Source organism: Cinclus cinclus, chromosome 18 (genome assembly GCF_963662255.1).
Source record: "Cinclus cinclus chromosome 18, bCinCin1.1, whole genome shotgun sequence".
NCBI classification, from domain to species: domain Eukaryota; kingdom Metazoa; phylum Chordata; class Aves; order Passeriformes; family Cinclidae; genus Cinclus; species Cinclus cinclus.
In genome coordinates this window covers 932,446-950,074 of record NC_085063.1, presented here as the reverse complement: position 1 = coordinate 950,074, position 17,629 = coordinate 932,446, and the positions used below count along the sequence as shown (strand labels likewise).

The 17,629-nt window shown below is 38.4% G+C and overlaps 1 protein-coding gene across 3 annotated transcripts in view; it reads left to right on the top strand.

Moving 5' to 3' along the window:
• The window catches only part of ITCH (itchy E3 ubiquitin protein ligase), a 57,849-nt gene that overhangs the window by 15,034 nt on the left and 25,186 nt on the right, over window positions 1–17,629 (top strand). For all 3 annotated transcript variants that reach the window (XM_062505153.1, XM_062505151.1, XM_062505152.1), the window contains 4 exons: window positions 9,738–9,828; window positions 12,216–12,354; window positions 14,231–14,355; window positions 15,528–15,665. In XM_062505153.1, coding sequence (XP_062361137.1) covers window positions 9,759–9,828; window positions 12,216–12,354; window positions 14,231–14,355; window positions 15,528–15,665 — 472 coding nt within the window. In that variant the 5' untranslated portion in view covers window positions 9,738–9,758. The remainder of the gene's footprint in view (window positions 1–9,737; window positions 9,829–12,215; window positions 12,355–14,230; window positions 14,356–15,527; window positions 15,666–17,629) is intronic.

Here is a 17,629-nt window from a genome sequence, read left to right as displayed (position 1 = left end):
TGGCTATAGGGAAAAACAAGCTTTTACAGGGCAGATGGAACAAACCATTGTTTGGGGTAGCTGTTTTGTTAGCTTTCTCGTGCTACTTCTCTTCAGTGCTTCTTTGGGCTCTGAGTTGTCCTTTCTGATAAAATGTGAGTTGGGTTGGGAAACCTGATCTCCAAACAGATAAATGTATTTCTACAGTCAGGGTGGGATGTTACCTGGGTGTGCCATTACCGAGGCTGCATGCTGTAGGGTACAGTGTTTATCAAGCAGCTGCAGTTTATAGGAAGCACTGAATGTTCTCAGAAACCTGGTCAAGTTAATGTCAGAGCAGTTTAACAGTGCTTGGAAGTATCTGGCCATACTGTGTGCTTTTCCCTGGAGAAAATTCTCTTCCAAGGTTACCACTGAAGAAATACTGTTTATACTTTCTAGGTACTTTCTTTATAGAAACCTTGAAATGTAACAGTTGGGGTTTTTTTTGTTTTGATTTGTTTTGTTTTGTTTAAGTAAAATGTAAAATATTTAATTGCCTGTTAGGGAAAAATATGCTGTTGATTACATTGCTTCAGTCTGTCTTCTTCCTCTCTGAGGAAGGATATCCCTGAAGTTACAGCACAGAATATTTCTTTACCTCTCTTTCCTCAAAAGTCCATGTAGGACATGGTTCACAGTGCAAAGAAGTGAAGAATTAAGAAAGGCAGCTGTAATTAATTTCTATAAGATATGAGAGTTCTGATTGCTAGAACTTGATGTCTTTTTTGTTATAGGTCTATAACAACAATCTAACAGTCCTAGTAACAGGAATTTTTAACTTCAGAGAGTCTTTGGAGATGCTAAAAGGGTATTTCCCTGTGGAAGAAGGGTATTGCTCATTCTGAGAAGTTGGTTCACTGTACAGCCAAATCATTCCTAGTTCTAGGACTTTCACCTTTTAATGGCATAAACTCTCTGCTCACAGTACTGTCACCCATTGGGTTTCAGATTGTGGGTTTAATCTTTGTTTTGAAAGCTGAACTTAATTTAAACCATTCTGTGAGGAATGTGATGGTCACATCAGAGCAATGGAGTGGGTTAACCGTGTCTGGCTGCCAGGTGTTCACTCTGCCTCCTCAACCAGGTATGATCAGATATGTTTGAGTAAAACTGTTGTGTGCTCACACCTTTAGGAGTGTCCATTGAGAAAAGGCAGCCAGCAGTGAATTAAAACTCTTGACCTTCCGGAAAAGAGGGGCTAGGAAAGAATTTTGCCCAACATGAGCTAGACAGAAGAGCACATACCCCTCTAAATGAGCTTTTACTTTGTGTGTTGTCAGCCCATGTAATACCTGGGAACTGTCATCTATAAAGGAACAGGCTTGAATATCTGGTTTCTTGAATGAAAAGCAATTTGTCATGCTTTGCAGGTAGCAAGGTAACTACTTACCTTCCACTTCACAAACTGTAACTTTGTTCTGGTTGTGAACTCCCACTGGGAGATTTTCCCAAAACGTCATCACAGAAGCATTAGAATGAAACAGTTCTGAGTCAGTGCAGTATTGTGTTGAAACTATGTGATTACCAAAGATTTTTTGCAAATCATTTTAAAGGCTAAAATTAATTTCTAAAAGCAGTGGCTTGTAAAACACAAGAGTTCATGTCCAGTTAATATGGGTAAATCCAGTAATTCAAACATCTGTTTGAGGTTGTGGTAGTTAGTTACAACTATTCCAGTTTCACTGCCTTTCCTCTGTCATCTTAATACTAGTTTAATTCTCTGTGCTGGGGGTTACCATGCGTGCCAAGTTTCATAGATGTTTTCCAATGTCAGCATTTAAGAACCAGCCATTTTAAATATTACTCTATTTCAAAGATTACAGCACTGAACCAGTTTTAGCTTAGTGGTTTGCATATATGAATTGTTGTGCTCTTTGAAATGGATTGTACCATGAGAAGGAAATGGCTGAAATAAAAATAACCATCTCTTTGTTTTCACAAATGGTTTTAATTATCCTGTGCAGCTCTCTGCAGTGACTGCTCTTGCCAGGCATTTGGAAATGAAGCAAAAGACATATGATGTTCATGTACATTTTTCTTTTTTTTTCTTCTTTTAGTCTTTCTTAAAAGTTAGTAAAAGCTAACATCCTCCTAGTTAGGAAGGAAATCCATTGGGATTGTCCATTGTCTGAGATGTCTGAGTAGTAATGCCTGTTTTATCCCTTTTGTCCTTCCTGCCAGAGTTTTAGTCTAAGAACAGCTTGTGGTTGGGGAATTTCTGATGTAGTACTGAAAGTGTGAAAAACTGTCCAATTATGCTTGTCTTTCTTGGAATTTTTTATATTACAGTTCTGCTTCTTTACCTGTCTTTTTCCCATTATTTTATTCAGAATCAAATACTACATGTATGTAGAAAAAGTAGTGTGAACTATTTCAGCTGAGGTGCAGGTTTTACAAGCAGGCTTCTTATTGCAGAGAAATGCTAATGACTGAATTCTCTGTAACTTTGCTGAAATTGTCCAGCTTGGGAGGCCTAATGACAGTTTAATTTTGAACCGCAGGCGGTGTTGGAAGCATTTTTCTCCTCGGGCTGAAGTTGATAGACGAGTTTTTCTAACCTTTGCCATTTGCACAAGGAATGCTACCTGGTGATCCCAGGTATTCAGGGAAAAGTTAAAATGAGTATCAGTGGGTGTCTGGCTGCAACATTTCCAGAGTTATTCTGCCTTTCATTGGGCAATATCTGTGCTTTGGTGGGCAGGGTGAATGTTTTTCAACTTTTCCAACTTAAAACCTGAGATTCAGAGGAGTTTCCCATGTTCAGTTCTCTCTTGAAGTGCTAAATATTTAGGAACAACAAGGAATCAGCACTGATTATTACTGTTGCATAAATAATTGTTTCTAAAAATATGTTTAAGGTTGACTATATGTAATCTCTTAGTCTTTGCTGCTGTGATTTAAGATCTGTTTCTGACAGTTTTTTATTGCCATTGCTGGATATCAATATAGTGTCACACATTATCATTCGTGTTGCATTGAGGTTGCAGGAAGTTAGTAAGACGTAACTCGGTATGAGACTTTGCAGGGTAAAGAGTCTCACTCTCTTTACCACAGAGAATGTGGTATTTGTCTTTAAAATCTCACATTACTTATACACTTGCACACATTTCATTAACTCATCCTCTCCCTCGTGTTCTCTTGGACACCAGAACATTTCCACATATTGAAGTGGGATGGGCAGTGTCTCTTTTATGCTTTGCCTAAGAAGCATAAAAGGAGGGTGGAACTAATGATACCTATCACTGTTTATTGTGCTTCAGGTTCCTGTTGGTGACAACTTCAGATATGGATATTTTATATCCTCTGGGCAAAAAAGTTGTTTTTGCTAGTCCTGTGCTTCAGAATATGGCTTACTTCGACTTCCATAAATCTTTGGGGGAGGCTAATGCTGCTTGGTTTTTTCCTTATTTGGAATATCCATCTCTTTAAAGCTACAGTATGTTTTCCTGTTGGGCTGACCGGAAACAGAATGACATATGTGATGTTACATAACCCTGTTGCCACTCTCCACTTTGGAGTGCAGGTTGTTTTGCTGGTCAGGCATCTGTGCTGGAGTCTTATCAGAGTGAAGGCATCCTGGCCTTGATACAAACATTCCTCAGTTTTATTCCTGCAAGAAGTGCCCCTTGTTATCAATCAAAGCCATTTTAACTCCTGTTTAGCTGCTTTATGCATGTTTTCATCCCTACTTTGTTAATTTCAATTTAGCATCTTCATTACATTCTCTACAAGGTATGTTTTACTGCTCATAGCAGTAGAAGATTCAGTAGGAAAGTTCAGAATAGTGGGTCTAGAGAACAGATTTAGACAATCACACTTGTAGAATTAGACTTGTTGATTTAGAGATGTGACTTCTGACTCTTGATATACCACTCTTCTTGGAAAGAGTGCAGAAATGATAATATGTAAGGGGATGTAACAAGAAAGTGATTCCTGTATTGAGCCAGGAGTACAGTAGGTCGTATATGTTGTATGCATGATCAGATATGAAAAAAAAAACAACAAAACAATTTTAAGATAGGATAGTAGATGAAGCTTTGAAGTTTCTACTTCAGCATAAAGGATTTTTTGTTAGTAAGTCTTCTGTAGGGACAGGATAGAAGTTGGGTCCCTCTTTTCATTTGTTTTGGGTTTATATATCTTGTGTATCCCTCCTTGCAGCCTCTGAAGGTCATGTCACTTGGTTTGCTTCCCAAACCGATTAAATTGTATCCCCCACAAATATATTTTTAGCCTGTGTATTGAATTGGCTCCAGCTTTATCTTTCAGTTGGGATCTCTCTTGTTGCTCTCAGAGCAGCTGCGTGGATGTTGGCTTGTACCTGGATAATCTGAGTATGGAGGCTGCAGGAAGGTGGGCCTGTGCTGGCTCTGATGGCAGGGGAGACAGGACCACACAGTTCTGTAAGCCAACCCACAGCCTGCTTTTAGACCTAGCATGTATTTGACATTTGTTCAGATATCAGTTCAGGCATTTTAAGTTCCAGCAGTTGTATTCTGGCACAGACTGCTTGGATTTTCCAGACTTCTTGGTGAACGGATGTGGTGCTGTTCACAAAGTAATGGCCAAAGGGAGCCAAGCTGCATTCTGTGTTAAACCTCTCTGATCCATTCCTTATATAAATATCCTTTGATGCAAACCTCATAATTGCTTCCCTTTCCAACATGTGTTCAACACTCTTATAATCTGTGTCTATTCTTTTCTCCCTGGTTGTTTACTCAGCAGTTTCTTCCTTTCTGTCTTTTGACTTGTTTGAGCAAACCTGACCACATCTTTAAAACTTATTTTAGGGGAGAAAAACTGTAAACCACTAAAATCAGCTTTGTCAAACCACATTTTACTTTAAAGATGAAACTTGAACAGTTAAAGTAACTGCAAATTTGCTAAGCAAGTAAGTTGCAAAACTCCCTGCCTCTGCCTGGGCTCACTGTGTAGTTATAGCTAGCATTAAAGAGAAAAATATTTTCCGCAATATGCATGCCTTCAGTTAAAGAGAGGCTTCAGTGTTTGTGAGAGAAGGAGAGGAAGCATTTCTATAATTTCTCACACACAAGAAAGTGCATGTATCTGTCACATACCTGTTGATAAAAGGGACATGTTACATTTTACATGCAGCTTTTTAAACAAAGTTTTGTATACTTTATGCTTTTTCCAAAAGTCTCTATTCCTGTTACGTAGTGAGATTCTCAAAACCCCTTTTAAAATTACTAGGTATGTTAAAAGAATTTTTTTCATCATGTGGGTTTTTTCTCCATCATTGAAATTGTAAATGCATTTCAAATAGGAACACCTGCAAAAAGAGAAGCTTAGCATATTCTTAAAATTAATTATTAAACATAAGACTTAAAGGAGCCAACAATGTGCAACTATTTCAGGTTTTTTTAAATTATAAAGAGCGCGTGCCAACGTATTTCCAAAGCTGTGTGTATGTAATACAGTCACAAATAAATAAAAAACAAAATCACCTTCAGTAAGCTGGTTCCTTACCAGATAAATTCCAGTGCTGAATAAAGTCACCCAAGTTAAATTGGTGTGATGCTGAAGGTCTCTCAGTCCATTGATAGCATTTTTCTTCTGTCTATACTCCCTGATTTTATGGCTTGAGGAGCTGCTCCTCAGCTCTTCCCCTCCTTTGGTTTAACCACAAAGCACTAAAAAGGGTGGGGAGAAAAGCAGCTTTCCCCCTGATTTCTTAGAAAAATAAGTGAGGATACTCCTTTGCTGCCTTCCTTTGCCCCAGCATAGCATTTGGGCTGCAGTTTCCTCCTCTTCCACACCCCATGCACTGTAAACTGTGGTGGAAATTAGTTGTCTTGGATGAAAGTACCCCAGCAGCACTGGGTCAGGCCAAAGGGGAAGCTGCTGGGAAAGCACTGGGAAAGGTAGGATTCAGAGAACATGACTAAAAGGATGCATGGTCCAAGTTTCCTGCTATGAGGCAGATTTATTTTAAGCAGTGTTTGTTCAAACCTGCCTGAGTACTAGCAATGGTGCATGCAATTAGGAAACTGAGCATAATTTATCTAATAATTTTCATGTTATGGTAGGATGTTGTAGAGCCAAACCTCCCTTGGAGCAGGAATGCAACTATGGAGGAAATTCAGAAAACCATTTCAATGGCTTATTTTTAATGGCAAGAAGATACTCTTTCTCTGTTCTGTCTTTTTATATGCCAAAGAATTTGTCTTGTTCATTTCTGAGAAAATCATACTTAACCTGATCATGCTTTGAACATCCATTACATTGCTCCAGTTATTCTGTCACAGCTCTCAAACTTTTCAGCTAATGTTCCTAAATGTCAGTTTCTGACAGTTTCTTGGAAGTGAGTTGCAGCATCTGGGAGAAAAATGGCAATAGGAGTTTACTATAATTTAAAACAAAACAAAACCAGAACAACAGAACTAAACACCAACCAATCAAAAAAAAAAAAAAAAACCCTCAAAACCCAACCTAAGCCACACAAAACCCCTAAATATCCATGAAGGTGTGTTTGATATTTCTACTGCAGAAAAAACCCTTAACGTGCATTCTCAGCTTTGGAATGACAGTTTCAACTTGTGGAAGTGCTTGTAGCATTACATTGAATTTATAAAGACATTTGCTTTTCCTGTTCCTAAGTACCATTTCTGTTATAATAAAACTAGATGGAAGTACTTTGACAATGATTGAGGAGGTTTTTTTTATTATTTTGTGATTAGGCTTACAAGTAGCTGTAGGCTGATTCTGAGTTGAAATAGTCTGCAGCTTTTAGCAGAGTAGTTTTTTACACACAAACAGAATCTGTTTGGTATATTTGTTACATAAATAAAGAGGAGTAAAATGTTAAAAATAGTGTAAATAGACAGTAGCTGAATATCTGTGACTGATGACGTTACTGCCTTTTGCACTCTCTTTTGCTTCTTTCTAAGTCCAGTTCATTAATCACCACGGAGTCTTCTTTGGCTAATCAATATGTTTTAGCTTAGTTTCCTAACAGAATGAGGTGTACATAATTCTACCTGCTCTCTTCCCATTTTCCTGTGTGTTGCACTACAGACATTCTAAATTACTGATCCACTCCAGCTAAAAACTGATGGAGATAGAGGTAGAGAAGTTGATTAAATTCCTATGAGTTGTGAAAAATCCAGATAAAGTACATACATGCATGGTAGGGAAGAGACTTAAATTAGTGCCCAGCTGAGAGAAAAGCTTCAGTGTGTTTTCCATTATTATTCTTTGCTGGAAGCTTGGCATGGAACGAACTATTCTGCTTGTGGAATCTTCCTCGGCAGGCACTTAAGGGGAGAAGAAGAGGCACTGGAGTCAAGGTATAGAAAAACATGGAAAGACAGGTAGGGATGTTGAAGTGCAGGGTAGCAAGAGTAAAATAAAATAAGCTTTGTTCAAAAATAATTAGAAACTTTCTAGCAGCTGAGAGAACTAAACAATGTGTAGTAGTTTTGTTTGTTTTTTTTTTTTTTTTTTAGAAGTTTTGGCAATCAGTATATTCCTGGAAATTTCCTTAAGCTGTGGGCTGGTGCAGGCTGTGTCTCCCAACATACACATTTATACATCTACATGTGTTAGCTCAGCTCTGTTTGGAGGATACTCATTTCAGATGTGGTTAAGATGCTAGATTTTCTCTGCATATTCTCAATGAAAATGATCACATTAGTAAAATAAGTTTGGGTGTATTTGCTGTGTTAGAAATCAAAGTTGGCTTTAACACTGCTTCTGAATGAGTGTTGTAAGGTGTAAATGCTTAGTGTGGGAATTCAATTCAGAGTGATCCCGTCCAAGAACCCCAGGGGTATTCTGTGCAGTCTTATTTCTCCAGGTAGGGAGCTGGGAATTGGCAGCTCTTTCATAAATCCAAACTCATTCAGACTATCCAATGTGTCTGTGTTAATCTAGATGTAATCTGATTGCTTTCATACTGCATAAAGGATACCCAGGGAGGTTGGTACATCCAGTCACAAGAGCAAAATTAAGAATTGCCCTCTAAATCATCTAAATTTAGGCTACTTTATAAATACTTGCATTAAAATCTTTCTTATTCTAACATGATTGCATTTTTTTATTATTATTATGTGATTCATATCTGAAGCTTAGTAACAGCCCTGAACTCTACAAATAAAACCAAATACTATTTGAGTATGTCATTATTACCTTTTTGGTACTAATTCCTAATTACAAATTAATTAGTAATTTGGTATTATTTTTGGTACTAATTTGGTTCCCTTCTGCAATAGGGAATACTCACATCAGCAAACTGCAGGATGAAACAATTACCCACTTCAAGACTTTGAAATACCTGTGGGATTACAATTTCCACAGTCCCTGTCAGACATTTGCTTTGAATCGCAGCCTCCAATAAGAAAGTTGCCATATCAAGATCTGATCTCCTTGTACAAATTCGGGTTTCCTTGGTGTGGCTGAACATGTCTGGGGTTAGATAAACTGCTTGTGGTATTATCAACTGTAAATTCATAAATGGCATGTTTTGACTCAAGATGCAGATAGCAGCAGCCTAAGCTAACATTTTCCTTTCCTTGTTGGAAGTAATGTGTGCTGGAAGGTGCTTGAGAGCTGGCAAGGGAGGTTTGTTCTGCATTGGGATCCCATCTGGTGGTGGCCCAAAGCAGAGCATCAGGGGGGACTCAGGGCTGATGAGCAGCTCCTTGGCCACAGCATCTGAGCCCCATGAGAAGGGGGGGTCAGCCAGAGGTGCACAAATAGTTGGCAGTAGGTTCTAAGCAAGGAAGATGGTGTGGAAGTGGCACAAATGAGGGAACATGGCATGACAGAGATGCAGCGAGTTCTGGAAGTTGGTTCCAGCAGACTGTTCATTTTGCAGTGGAGTTCAGTTGGTAAGAGATGCTGAGGTGAAATGTGTTTTAACAATGAAGAGGTAACAGTGGTATCTGGCTATTTCCAGAGTGATGTCTGTTTTTAATGTAATAGAAGTAATAGTACACGATTTAATTTCTCTGGAACCTCTATGATGCACACTGTCTACTTTGTTGGTTTCCCCCTCCCCCCCCCCCCCCCCCCCAACCAGTACTGCAAGGAGGAACCTGTGCTGCTTTGGGCTGGGAGGATCAGACAAGCCTTGGTGTGAGGGTTGGAGTGTGCCAAGAAGGAAAGTTGTGCAGTAACTGAAAGTTATCTTGCTCTCTTTGAAAAGTGATTTATTTCCTTTTTAAAGTGCTTTGTAGAGTTACAGCCCCTGTCTATAGACTTGATCTGATCAGGTAAAACCAAAAAAGATACCAAAGCAGCTTTCTCTAAATTTTAAATTCCTTTTTTAATTTAATAACTTATTTTCAGTCTTTTTGCTATGCTTGTGGATTGTGGTGTTTGTTTATTTTTTTAAAACCATATAGTACTTGACACAGATAAACTTATCCAGGATTTATGACACCAAGACAAGCATGCATTTTAGACGTGAGGTGTACAGCAAATTATGGAATTAGAACATCATTCACTCATTAATTGGCAGAAGGAAGTGACAAACTCAAAAGACCTCTTTTGCCTAGAACCTGAATAGTTATAGTTCATGTAATAGAGACTGAGCCCTTTGTGAAGGATTTTCTGTACTTTGGGGAAATGGAAGGGTACTACACAAAAACCAAATATGCTGGGTTTGTTTGCACTGTAATGTATCCACATGTCAAAAACCAGATGAATTTTTGAGCTTCTAAGTGTTGAAATGTTTGCATTCTCTCTTCATGCAGATTCAAGATCCAGCCCATATTATGGCTGGCAGTGGGTCCAGATCAGGACCAGCTAGTGGATTGTCCATGAAATCACAGCTTCAGATCACTGGTGAGCCTTCTGAAATTATCTGTGTTTTCTGGTTAGAAATACGATGCTATTTTTCCACAACTAAACAGAGTTTGCTATGTTGCATTTCAGGAAGTTTTGCATTGTAAAATGCCCAAGAGAACTCAAGATTGATGTTAGGCTATCATTACTTCATTACAGCTATTTTATTCTGAATTTTATCTAAAATGCATTTATAAATTATGCGTATTTGTGTAAAAGAAAAAAGAAAGGAATAATTATTTTTGGGTGCTGTTAAGTAAATTGTACAGGCAGTCCTCCTGGAAATGTAACAGTGCATTATGGTACTTCTTGCACTTACTGAAACTTGGCATAATGTCAAATCTAAACACTTTCTCCTGATACTGCTGTTCGTTAAAGTTGACTTAAGGCTTCTCCCTTGTTCCATGTTTTTATGGTCTTCATTGAAAAGGATAAAAGAAATGATAAAAAATTTAATAAAAGCGTTGGTTAGAATATCTCTGCAATTGAACAGCTCTGGATTGTTTGGAAATGGATTCATATGATAGGCTTTGCTTTTTTGTAGCACCTCACCAAGAGAGCAGGTGTTGAAACTTAATTACCAAAGCTTCCTCACTTTTGCTCTCTGGAAATTTAACTGAGGTATCAAAAGTGAATGGGAGATCCAGGGGTGTGTGCAGGTCTCTGTTTAGAAGCATAAAGAGTAAATTTTGCATCCTCAGTGTGAAGACCTGTGGGTATATGCAGTTGTTTCAGAAAAGGGATATTGTGGGGATGGAAACGAATTGTCAAAAATAGATAGAAAGCTTTAGACTAGGAAGGAGGTGGGGGTCTCACTAACACAGGCTATAGATGTCCCCCTGAGGTCACAAGCTTGTATTTCCTTGTAGGTTGTCAGGCTGTATAGAAATCTTGTCCCTACAGGTTGATATTGTAGAGAAATTGGAAGAGGTTTTCGAAGGTACCTCCTCCACATAGGGATGGAGAGCAGAGCCAAGGATTAAAGTGGTGATTTGCTGTCCAAGGCTTTCCCCATTAAAGGCCCGAGACTCACACAAAGACAGTAAAGCTGAATAAATACCTCAGTGTTTAGAATTGAGACAACTGAGGTATTTGAATTTTAGGTCTGAATTTCTGTAGATGTTTAGCCATGACCTGCAGCAAAGTTTTGGTGGTGTTGCCTCCCACCTGCCCTACCCTCAGCACCCCATTCTGCTGCCCTTGTTGGTTTTAAATGAAATTTCAGTGTGTCTGGGTAAGAACAAACCTTAAAAGTAGGTACAAGTCTGCTGTTTTACAAAGCAGATCTTCTAGATAATTAGAAATGTTGAAGTATGACAGGAGGGGAAGGATGGGGAGCTGTTTGTGAAAATTAATGAGTTAAATTCCGTGAGATGTCTGTAATACACAGAGAAAGAGTTTTCCTTGGGAGCAGTTCAGATACACTAAGCTACTTCTCTAAAACTCTAAAGGAGCATAGGCTATAAAGGGAATCTGGGGAGATTAGCCAGATGGGCCTGAATTAGTCATTTCTTTTTAAGGATGTAGTGAGACTGTGGTGTGTGACAAACACAGAGGAGCAAATTGTTTTTTGTTAGAACAGTGAATTCAGGGGCCAACTGGAAATAGCATCTTTGTCTTCAGCACTGTTTTGTGAGTTCAGTGTTGCCGGTGAATCCAAGAATGCCTGGGACTCTGACATCGGGGTAGACACACATCATAAATGAGGCAGCATAGCAGTGGTGTTTGGAAAGATGGGAATGCTGCAGTCAGTAATACTGAATGCCAAAAAAAACCCCAGTCAACACCCAGCACACCCTCTCCCCACCAAAATCAAAGCGCTAGAGCTGCAAGTCCTGTCCAGATTTGTTGTTGCTAGAATAGGGGGTAGTTACTGGAGCCCAGGGTTTGGATTCAGCTTTTCAGTAAGTTTGCTTAGCTACAGAAAACTTTGCACTAAATTAATTTTCTCAGTGGTGTTCTGTTCGTGAGAAGTTGTGGCAATCAGTGCCTTCATGAGAGGCAGATCATGTTTTGTGCTTTCTAACAAGTAGTGTAATAAACTCCAGGAATTCTTTTGGCTGGTGATAGACAGGAGGAGGTTGTAGAGGATATTTTCTGCTTTCAACACCTAAGCACTTCTGTGGATCTTGTACTGGTTATGATTAATAAGAGTGTCTGATGTTGCAAAAGTATTGCTGCATGTTTTAGGCATTTGTGTGAGCTGTGGCTTTGTATAAATGTGCTGGAATGAAAGAGGATCTTTATCCATCTAATGTGGGGTTTTTTTTCAGTGTTACTATCAGGCATCAATGACCTGACACTTGAATATTGAAGCACCCAACTGAAAAAGTACCATTTACAATTGAAATATTCCTGAGTTAATTACTTTTTTTTCTGTTTAACAGTTATTTCAGCAAAACTAAAAGAAAAGAATAAATGGTTTGGACCTAGCCCTTATGTGGAAGTCTCAGTAGATGGACAGTCAAAGAAGACAGAAAAATGCAACAATACAAATAGTCCAAAGTGGAAACAACATCTTACAGTGTAGGTTTGGTTTTATTTTCCTTTTTATTTGAGCTAAATTAAGGCAATTGACAGTGGTCTTAAAGACTGTGTTTTTATTTTAAGCAAGGAGTAGAAAGTTGCATGAGGTGGTGACATTTGTATAATTTTTAGAGTAAATACAGTACAGTCTGAAATAGATATTTACAAACTATTACATTGATTGTGCTTGTATTTTGTATTACTACGTGTGGCATATCAAAGGAGCTCTAATTCTGTGAGTAGTAATGTAATGTAAATGGTAAAGTAATTTAATATTAAAACTGATGGCCCCATGTACATTTTTATTGTCATATTTAAAGTTACGGTTTTCAGAAGTTCTGTTGCTGAAAAGTGTAGCTGTTCTTTGTGTCCCACTGTGGTGTACCATGCCATAACACAAGGTAGTTGCCTCTGTCTTGTGCACCTCTAAATTCAAGCACAAATCCAAAATTCCCAATTAATTTATGCAAGTTATTAGTACAAAACTAACATCAGATTAAAGATGAATACAGCTGTTGATGTTTGCTTGGCCCAGTATTTGTGTTGTGAATAAAGAAGAAACACAAGTTCTATAAAATTTAGTTTTCTCTTAATGTCACATGGAACTCTGGGATATAGATCAGTCTGTGCTTGCACATTGGACAGAGACTTTTCACAAGGGCATGCCAGGTGGGATATTAGGAAGAAATTCTTTTCCTGGGAGGGTGCTGAGGCCCTGACACAGTTTGCCCCCAGAAGTTGTCTACTCATCTCTGGGAGTGTTCAAGGCCAGGCTGGATGGGGCTTGGAGCAGCCTGGTATAGTGGAAAGTGGGGTGGAACAAGTTAGGCTGTAAGGTCTCTTCATTGCAAACCATTCAGTGATTCTGTGATTTCTTGTACTTAAATTGTGGATTATTCTTCTTGAAACATCTGGAACATTGCCTGAGGAAAACCTTTTTTGTATCTGTACTTTTATTGTGAAGTTTTAATTACTACTATTACTACCTTACTCTGCACTGAGATATGTTAAGAAAAATAAAAGCTTGCACTTTATATGTGTGTAAGTGTAGAAGAGCAGAATTTTATTTTGCCTTTTAAAGCTTGCCTTTTTTGTTTTCTAATGGGAATGTTTGTGGTTTGTGCAGTGTAAATCTACACAGTAATATATGGGCAATTTTTGCTGCTCTTGAGTAAGAGCTGAGCACAGACATGCCTTCATACATACATATATATATATTTTATATATTATAAAAAAAACTTCATCGAAAATTACATTAAAGCTATGTGGAGCTTAGTGAAGTGAATTGGTTTTTAGGAAATATTTTGGCACAGCTGTCTATATTCAGATTCAGGATTAAAAGGAAAAATGTGCTTCTGCAAATGAGGGAACCTTCTTGGGGTTCCTCTCCTTGGAGTTTGTTAGGTGGATCTTCTGAAGGGATTGGCTGACTGAAAGTCTGAACTTATCAACCATATACAGCTGAAATTATCCACTGAGAAAATAAGCAGTCATTTGTACCTATTTCTCACAATGAAAATAATTTAAAACTGTATAAATATTAGAGTGTTCCTTATAGAAAAAGAATATCAGTATTAAAAATTACTTAAAAGTTGCTGTCACAGAGCTTAATGTGTATTGGAGTTGCTGGCAGCTTTTCTATATTTTCCTTAAAAGAGTAATAATAAAAAAATGTATTTGATCTGTGAACAACCTCACATTGATTGAAGTGACATATTCAGGTGACATGAGAATGTGGTAATTGGAAGTAGTTTGGTGTTACCACCATTATTTATTTATTTTTAAATAGCTTCTAGTGACAGTGGAAGTAGATGGCTCAGTTCAACCCCTTCCCCACCAACAAATGCCCTTACAGTACTCAATTTTCTCTTTTCAGAATTGTCACTCCTGTAAGTAAATTAAACTTTAGAGTCTGGAGCCATCAAACATTAAAGTCTGATGTCCTCCTGGGAAGTGCTGCTCTGGATATTCATGAAACGTTGAAGTCCAACAGTATGAAACGTAAGTCTGAGATGGAGGGTACCTCAGAATGCCACAGAGTTCCTCAGGAATTGTCTGTCAATAAACAGGAATGCTGTGTGAACCTCTGGAAATGGTCCCTTAAGGCTTCCTTTTGGTGTTCCTGGTTGCTTTTATGAGCTTCCTCCCACTTTTTGAGAGTAATCATTTTTTGTTATCCACGGGTTGCCATGGTGTCCTTGAAAACAAGATGCTTTTTACTTTGCTAGTATGTGCAAGGCTGAGTGAAAGGCTGATTAAACAGGAGAGTTTCCTTATACATAGCTTAAAATTTAAAACTATGGGATTGATGCTAGACAGGAAATGTGTAAAGTTATTTTTGTTCTAAACTGCAGGGGTATATTGTATTATTTCAGTTATCTTGGAACTAGTTAGGCTTTGGGCAGTATGTGCATCCTGGGAAGCTTGAAGGAGAAATGTAGGTTTTTACAGACCCGTTAGAGCGCTCATGGGTCTGCAATACAGAGCTCTGTGCTGTCCTGCTTTTGTTCTGTCCTTTAAAGAAGCGCTGGCTTCCCAGCTGTCATACATGGGTGTTGCAGATGGAGAGTGTTGACAGCAGTGAGAGCTGCTCTCCTGGCAGTGTCTGTCCTGATCAATCTGGGTGAAAATCCCTTTGGGTCAGTGCATTTGCTGTCTGAATCCGGGCACTTGTTGGAGCTCACTGGGATTTGTTTCAAACCATTTCAGCAAGACTGTTTACTTACTGTTCTGTTTCACTGAAAACCCTGACTATACCATTGGTCTGGGAATATGATGGAAAATGATTGCATTCTGAATGTGAATCTGGATGTCATTAGGTAAACGTGAACCTTTTTAGTCAGAAAACAGAAATTGTATCTGCTCTTAATCAAGAATAAAGTAAATTACACTTCCTAACTCTGTATTGGGGGCAGGTGCATTAATTGCTTTAGTAATGTGAGACTCAATCTCTGCTGTAATGATAATCCTTTCTAGGCAGCAACAAGATTATGCTCAGTTTTACCACACAAAAAAATAATGGAGAGGCAGAGCTGTAGTTCTGGAGAGTGTTTGGGAGTTTTTTTCCCCCTTGATCACTGAGAATATGAGGTATGCAATTGGCTTCTTGTGTAAAAGGCTCTTTTTTTCTCAGGCAGTAAGATAAGCTCCCTTTGTTCTGTGTTCTTTTCCAGTGGAGCAGGTAGTGGTGACGTTGCACCTCGTCAGTGACAGGGAGCCAGCAGAAGTGGTGGGAGATCTGTCGGTCTGTCTGGATGGGATGCAGGTTGACCCTGAGCTCCTGACCAATGGGGAAGCCTCAAGTACAAGAAGTGAGAAACTTGCAGTCCAGATCTACATTTATCTGCTATGCAAAGTGATTTTTGGGGAAGCTTTAACACAGTGTTTAAATAAGCCAAATAATAGCACTTTCTATAACTTTCTGTTTATAGAGATCAGAAATCTCATGCATTTTTATTTGAGGTGGAGTCATAGTTCACAGGGCAGACCTTCAGCTTTATTGCAACAAAATCAAGATCAGCATCTTTATTTTCTGGACTTTGCAAGCTTTTATCTAGTGATCCCAAATGTTAATGAAAGCCTCTAGGTTTCCTGAATTTTAATAACATTGGAAACAAAAAAATAAAAAGTTTGTTTGATCTCACCATCATCCTAGCAATAAGTATTCTGCTTACTAGAAGACATGGGTTTATATTAATTTTTCTTAAAATAGCTAATTTAAATAAATGTATTCATAGATTTAGTTCCCTGTGGAGAGCTGCAGAGAGGGATCCACTTTGTTTAGTTGGTGTGACAGCTTTTTAAACTGAAAACTTGAATACATGTAAAGTATCTAATTAGAGTAAAATAAAAAGGTAATTTTAATTCCCTTGAAATATGACAGTGGAACATATGTGAAATATGACAGTGGAACATATGTGAAATACTGTGCATTGAGATGTGGAACTATGTAAGACTTAATCTCCTAGAAAGCAGCAAGAGAGACTGTCTGTAGTAGTGACCAGCTGTACACTTTATTGGCAAGTTCTAGGTTTCTGGGTTGGGAAGGTGTTTAAATTAATTTAGAGGAAGTTGCTTTGAAATTTCATCGAAGTATCATAGAAAATTTGGATTAATACACAGCTTCTGTAAACATTATTTCTTAGAGCTTTTAGTCCATTTTCTTTGCATTTTGTTAAAAAGATCAACTGCACAGACTGATTGTGTGAAATTTTATTTGTAAATAAAAGCCAGATGCCGGGATTTTGTGACACTTACAGAGCAGGGCTGAGGTGTAGGGATAGAAATATCTCATGAAAGTACCAAATTTTCCTTTTATGCAATACTTGATTTTCATCTGTGCGTTCTTGGATTTTCCAAAGTTCACCTACTGAGAAAGAGGTGGGAAAGTCATGCAGGTAGGCAAATACATTGTTTATGGAGTTGCTTTTAGGTTTAGGTTTCTCTTGCTGGGATTTAATTCCTTCCATGCACAGTCCACTAACAGCACATTATCCTAAGCCATTCTGCGACTACATCCTTGTCTTTGGCCTAGATCTGTCCGCAGTTCCATCAGAACTAAAAACTGATTTCTTTAATAATGACATTTGTTTAACTCTGTGGAAATAAAATATTGGTGCTGTCTACATGAATGAGCAGTTCTGTGCTGCATAATCAAGGTTTGCAAATGCTGGCACAAGCGGCAAATATTTTCAAGCTGGCTGAATAAGCAGTTGCAAAACATTTGCAAATCTAGGCTGAGCTTCTGTGTAATGCTTTTGGAGTACAGCCATATTTTATACCTGCTTCAATGCCTTTGTGTTAAATAATTTACTGAGAAGGGGAAGGGTCTGGGCTAGAGAGCCCCCCCCCAAAGAAAAAGCCCCCCAGCCAACTAGAGAGGAGATTTTAGTGAAGTTTTTGCCCTTTCTGCTCCGCCTGCCATCACTGAAAAGGGAGCGAGTATGAAAATCCAGCTCCACTTAAAAGAATGAACACTGCTTTATACTGCTAGAAAGTCAGTGTTATTAAAACTGTGTGTGTTTGGGAATATTCATACAGTTAAATGATGTCCTGTTGCATCTTCCATAAGGTGGAAGTATTACAGTGGCAGTGGTTAAAAAAATTGTGTTCACACATTCAAATAGAGACATGCAAAATATGTACAGCTTTGAAACCCAGTAGATAAACAGCACATTATGTCTCACCTCTACACTTGAAAGAAGTGTGAGCATTAAAGGCTGCTGCTTTCCTTGGAAATGATTCATTGTTGCTTATGCTTATGTTCTCTTCTTCT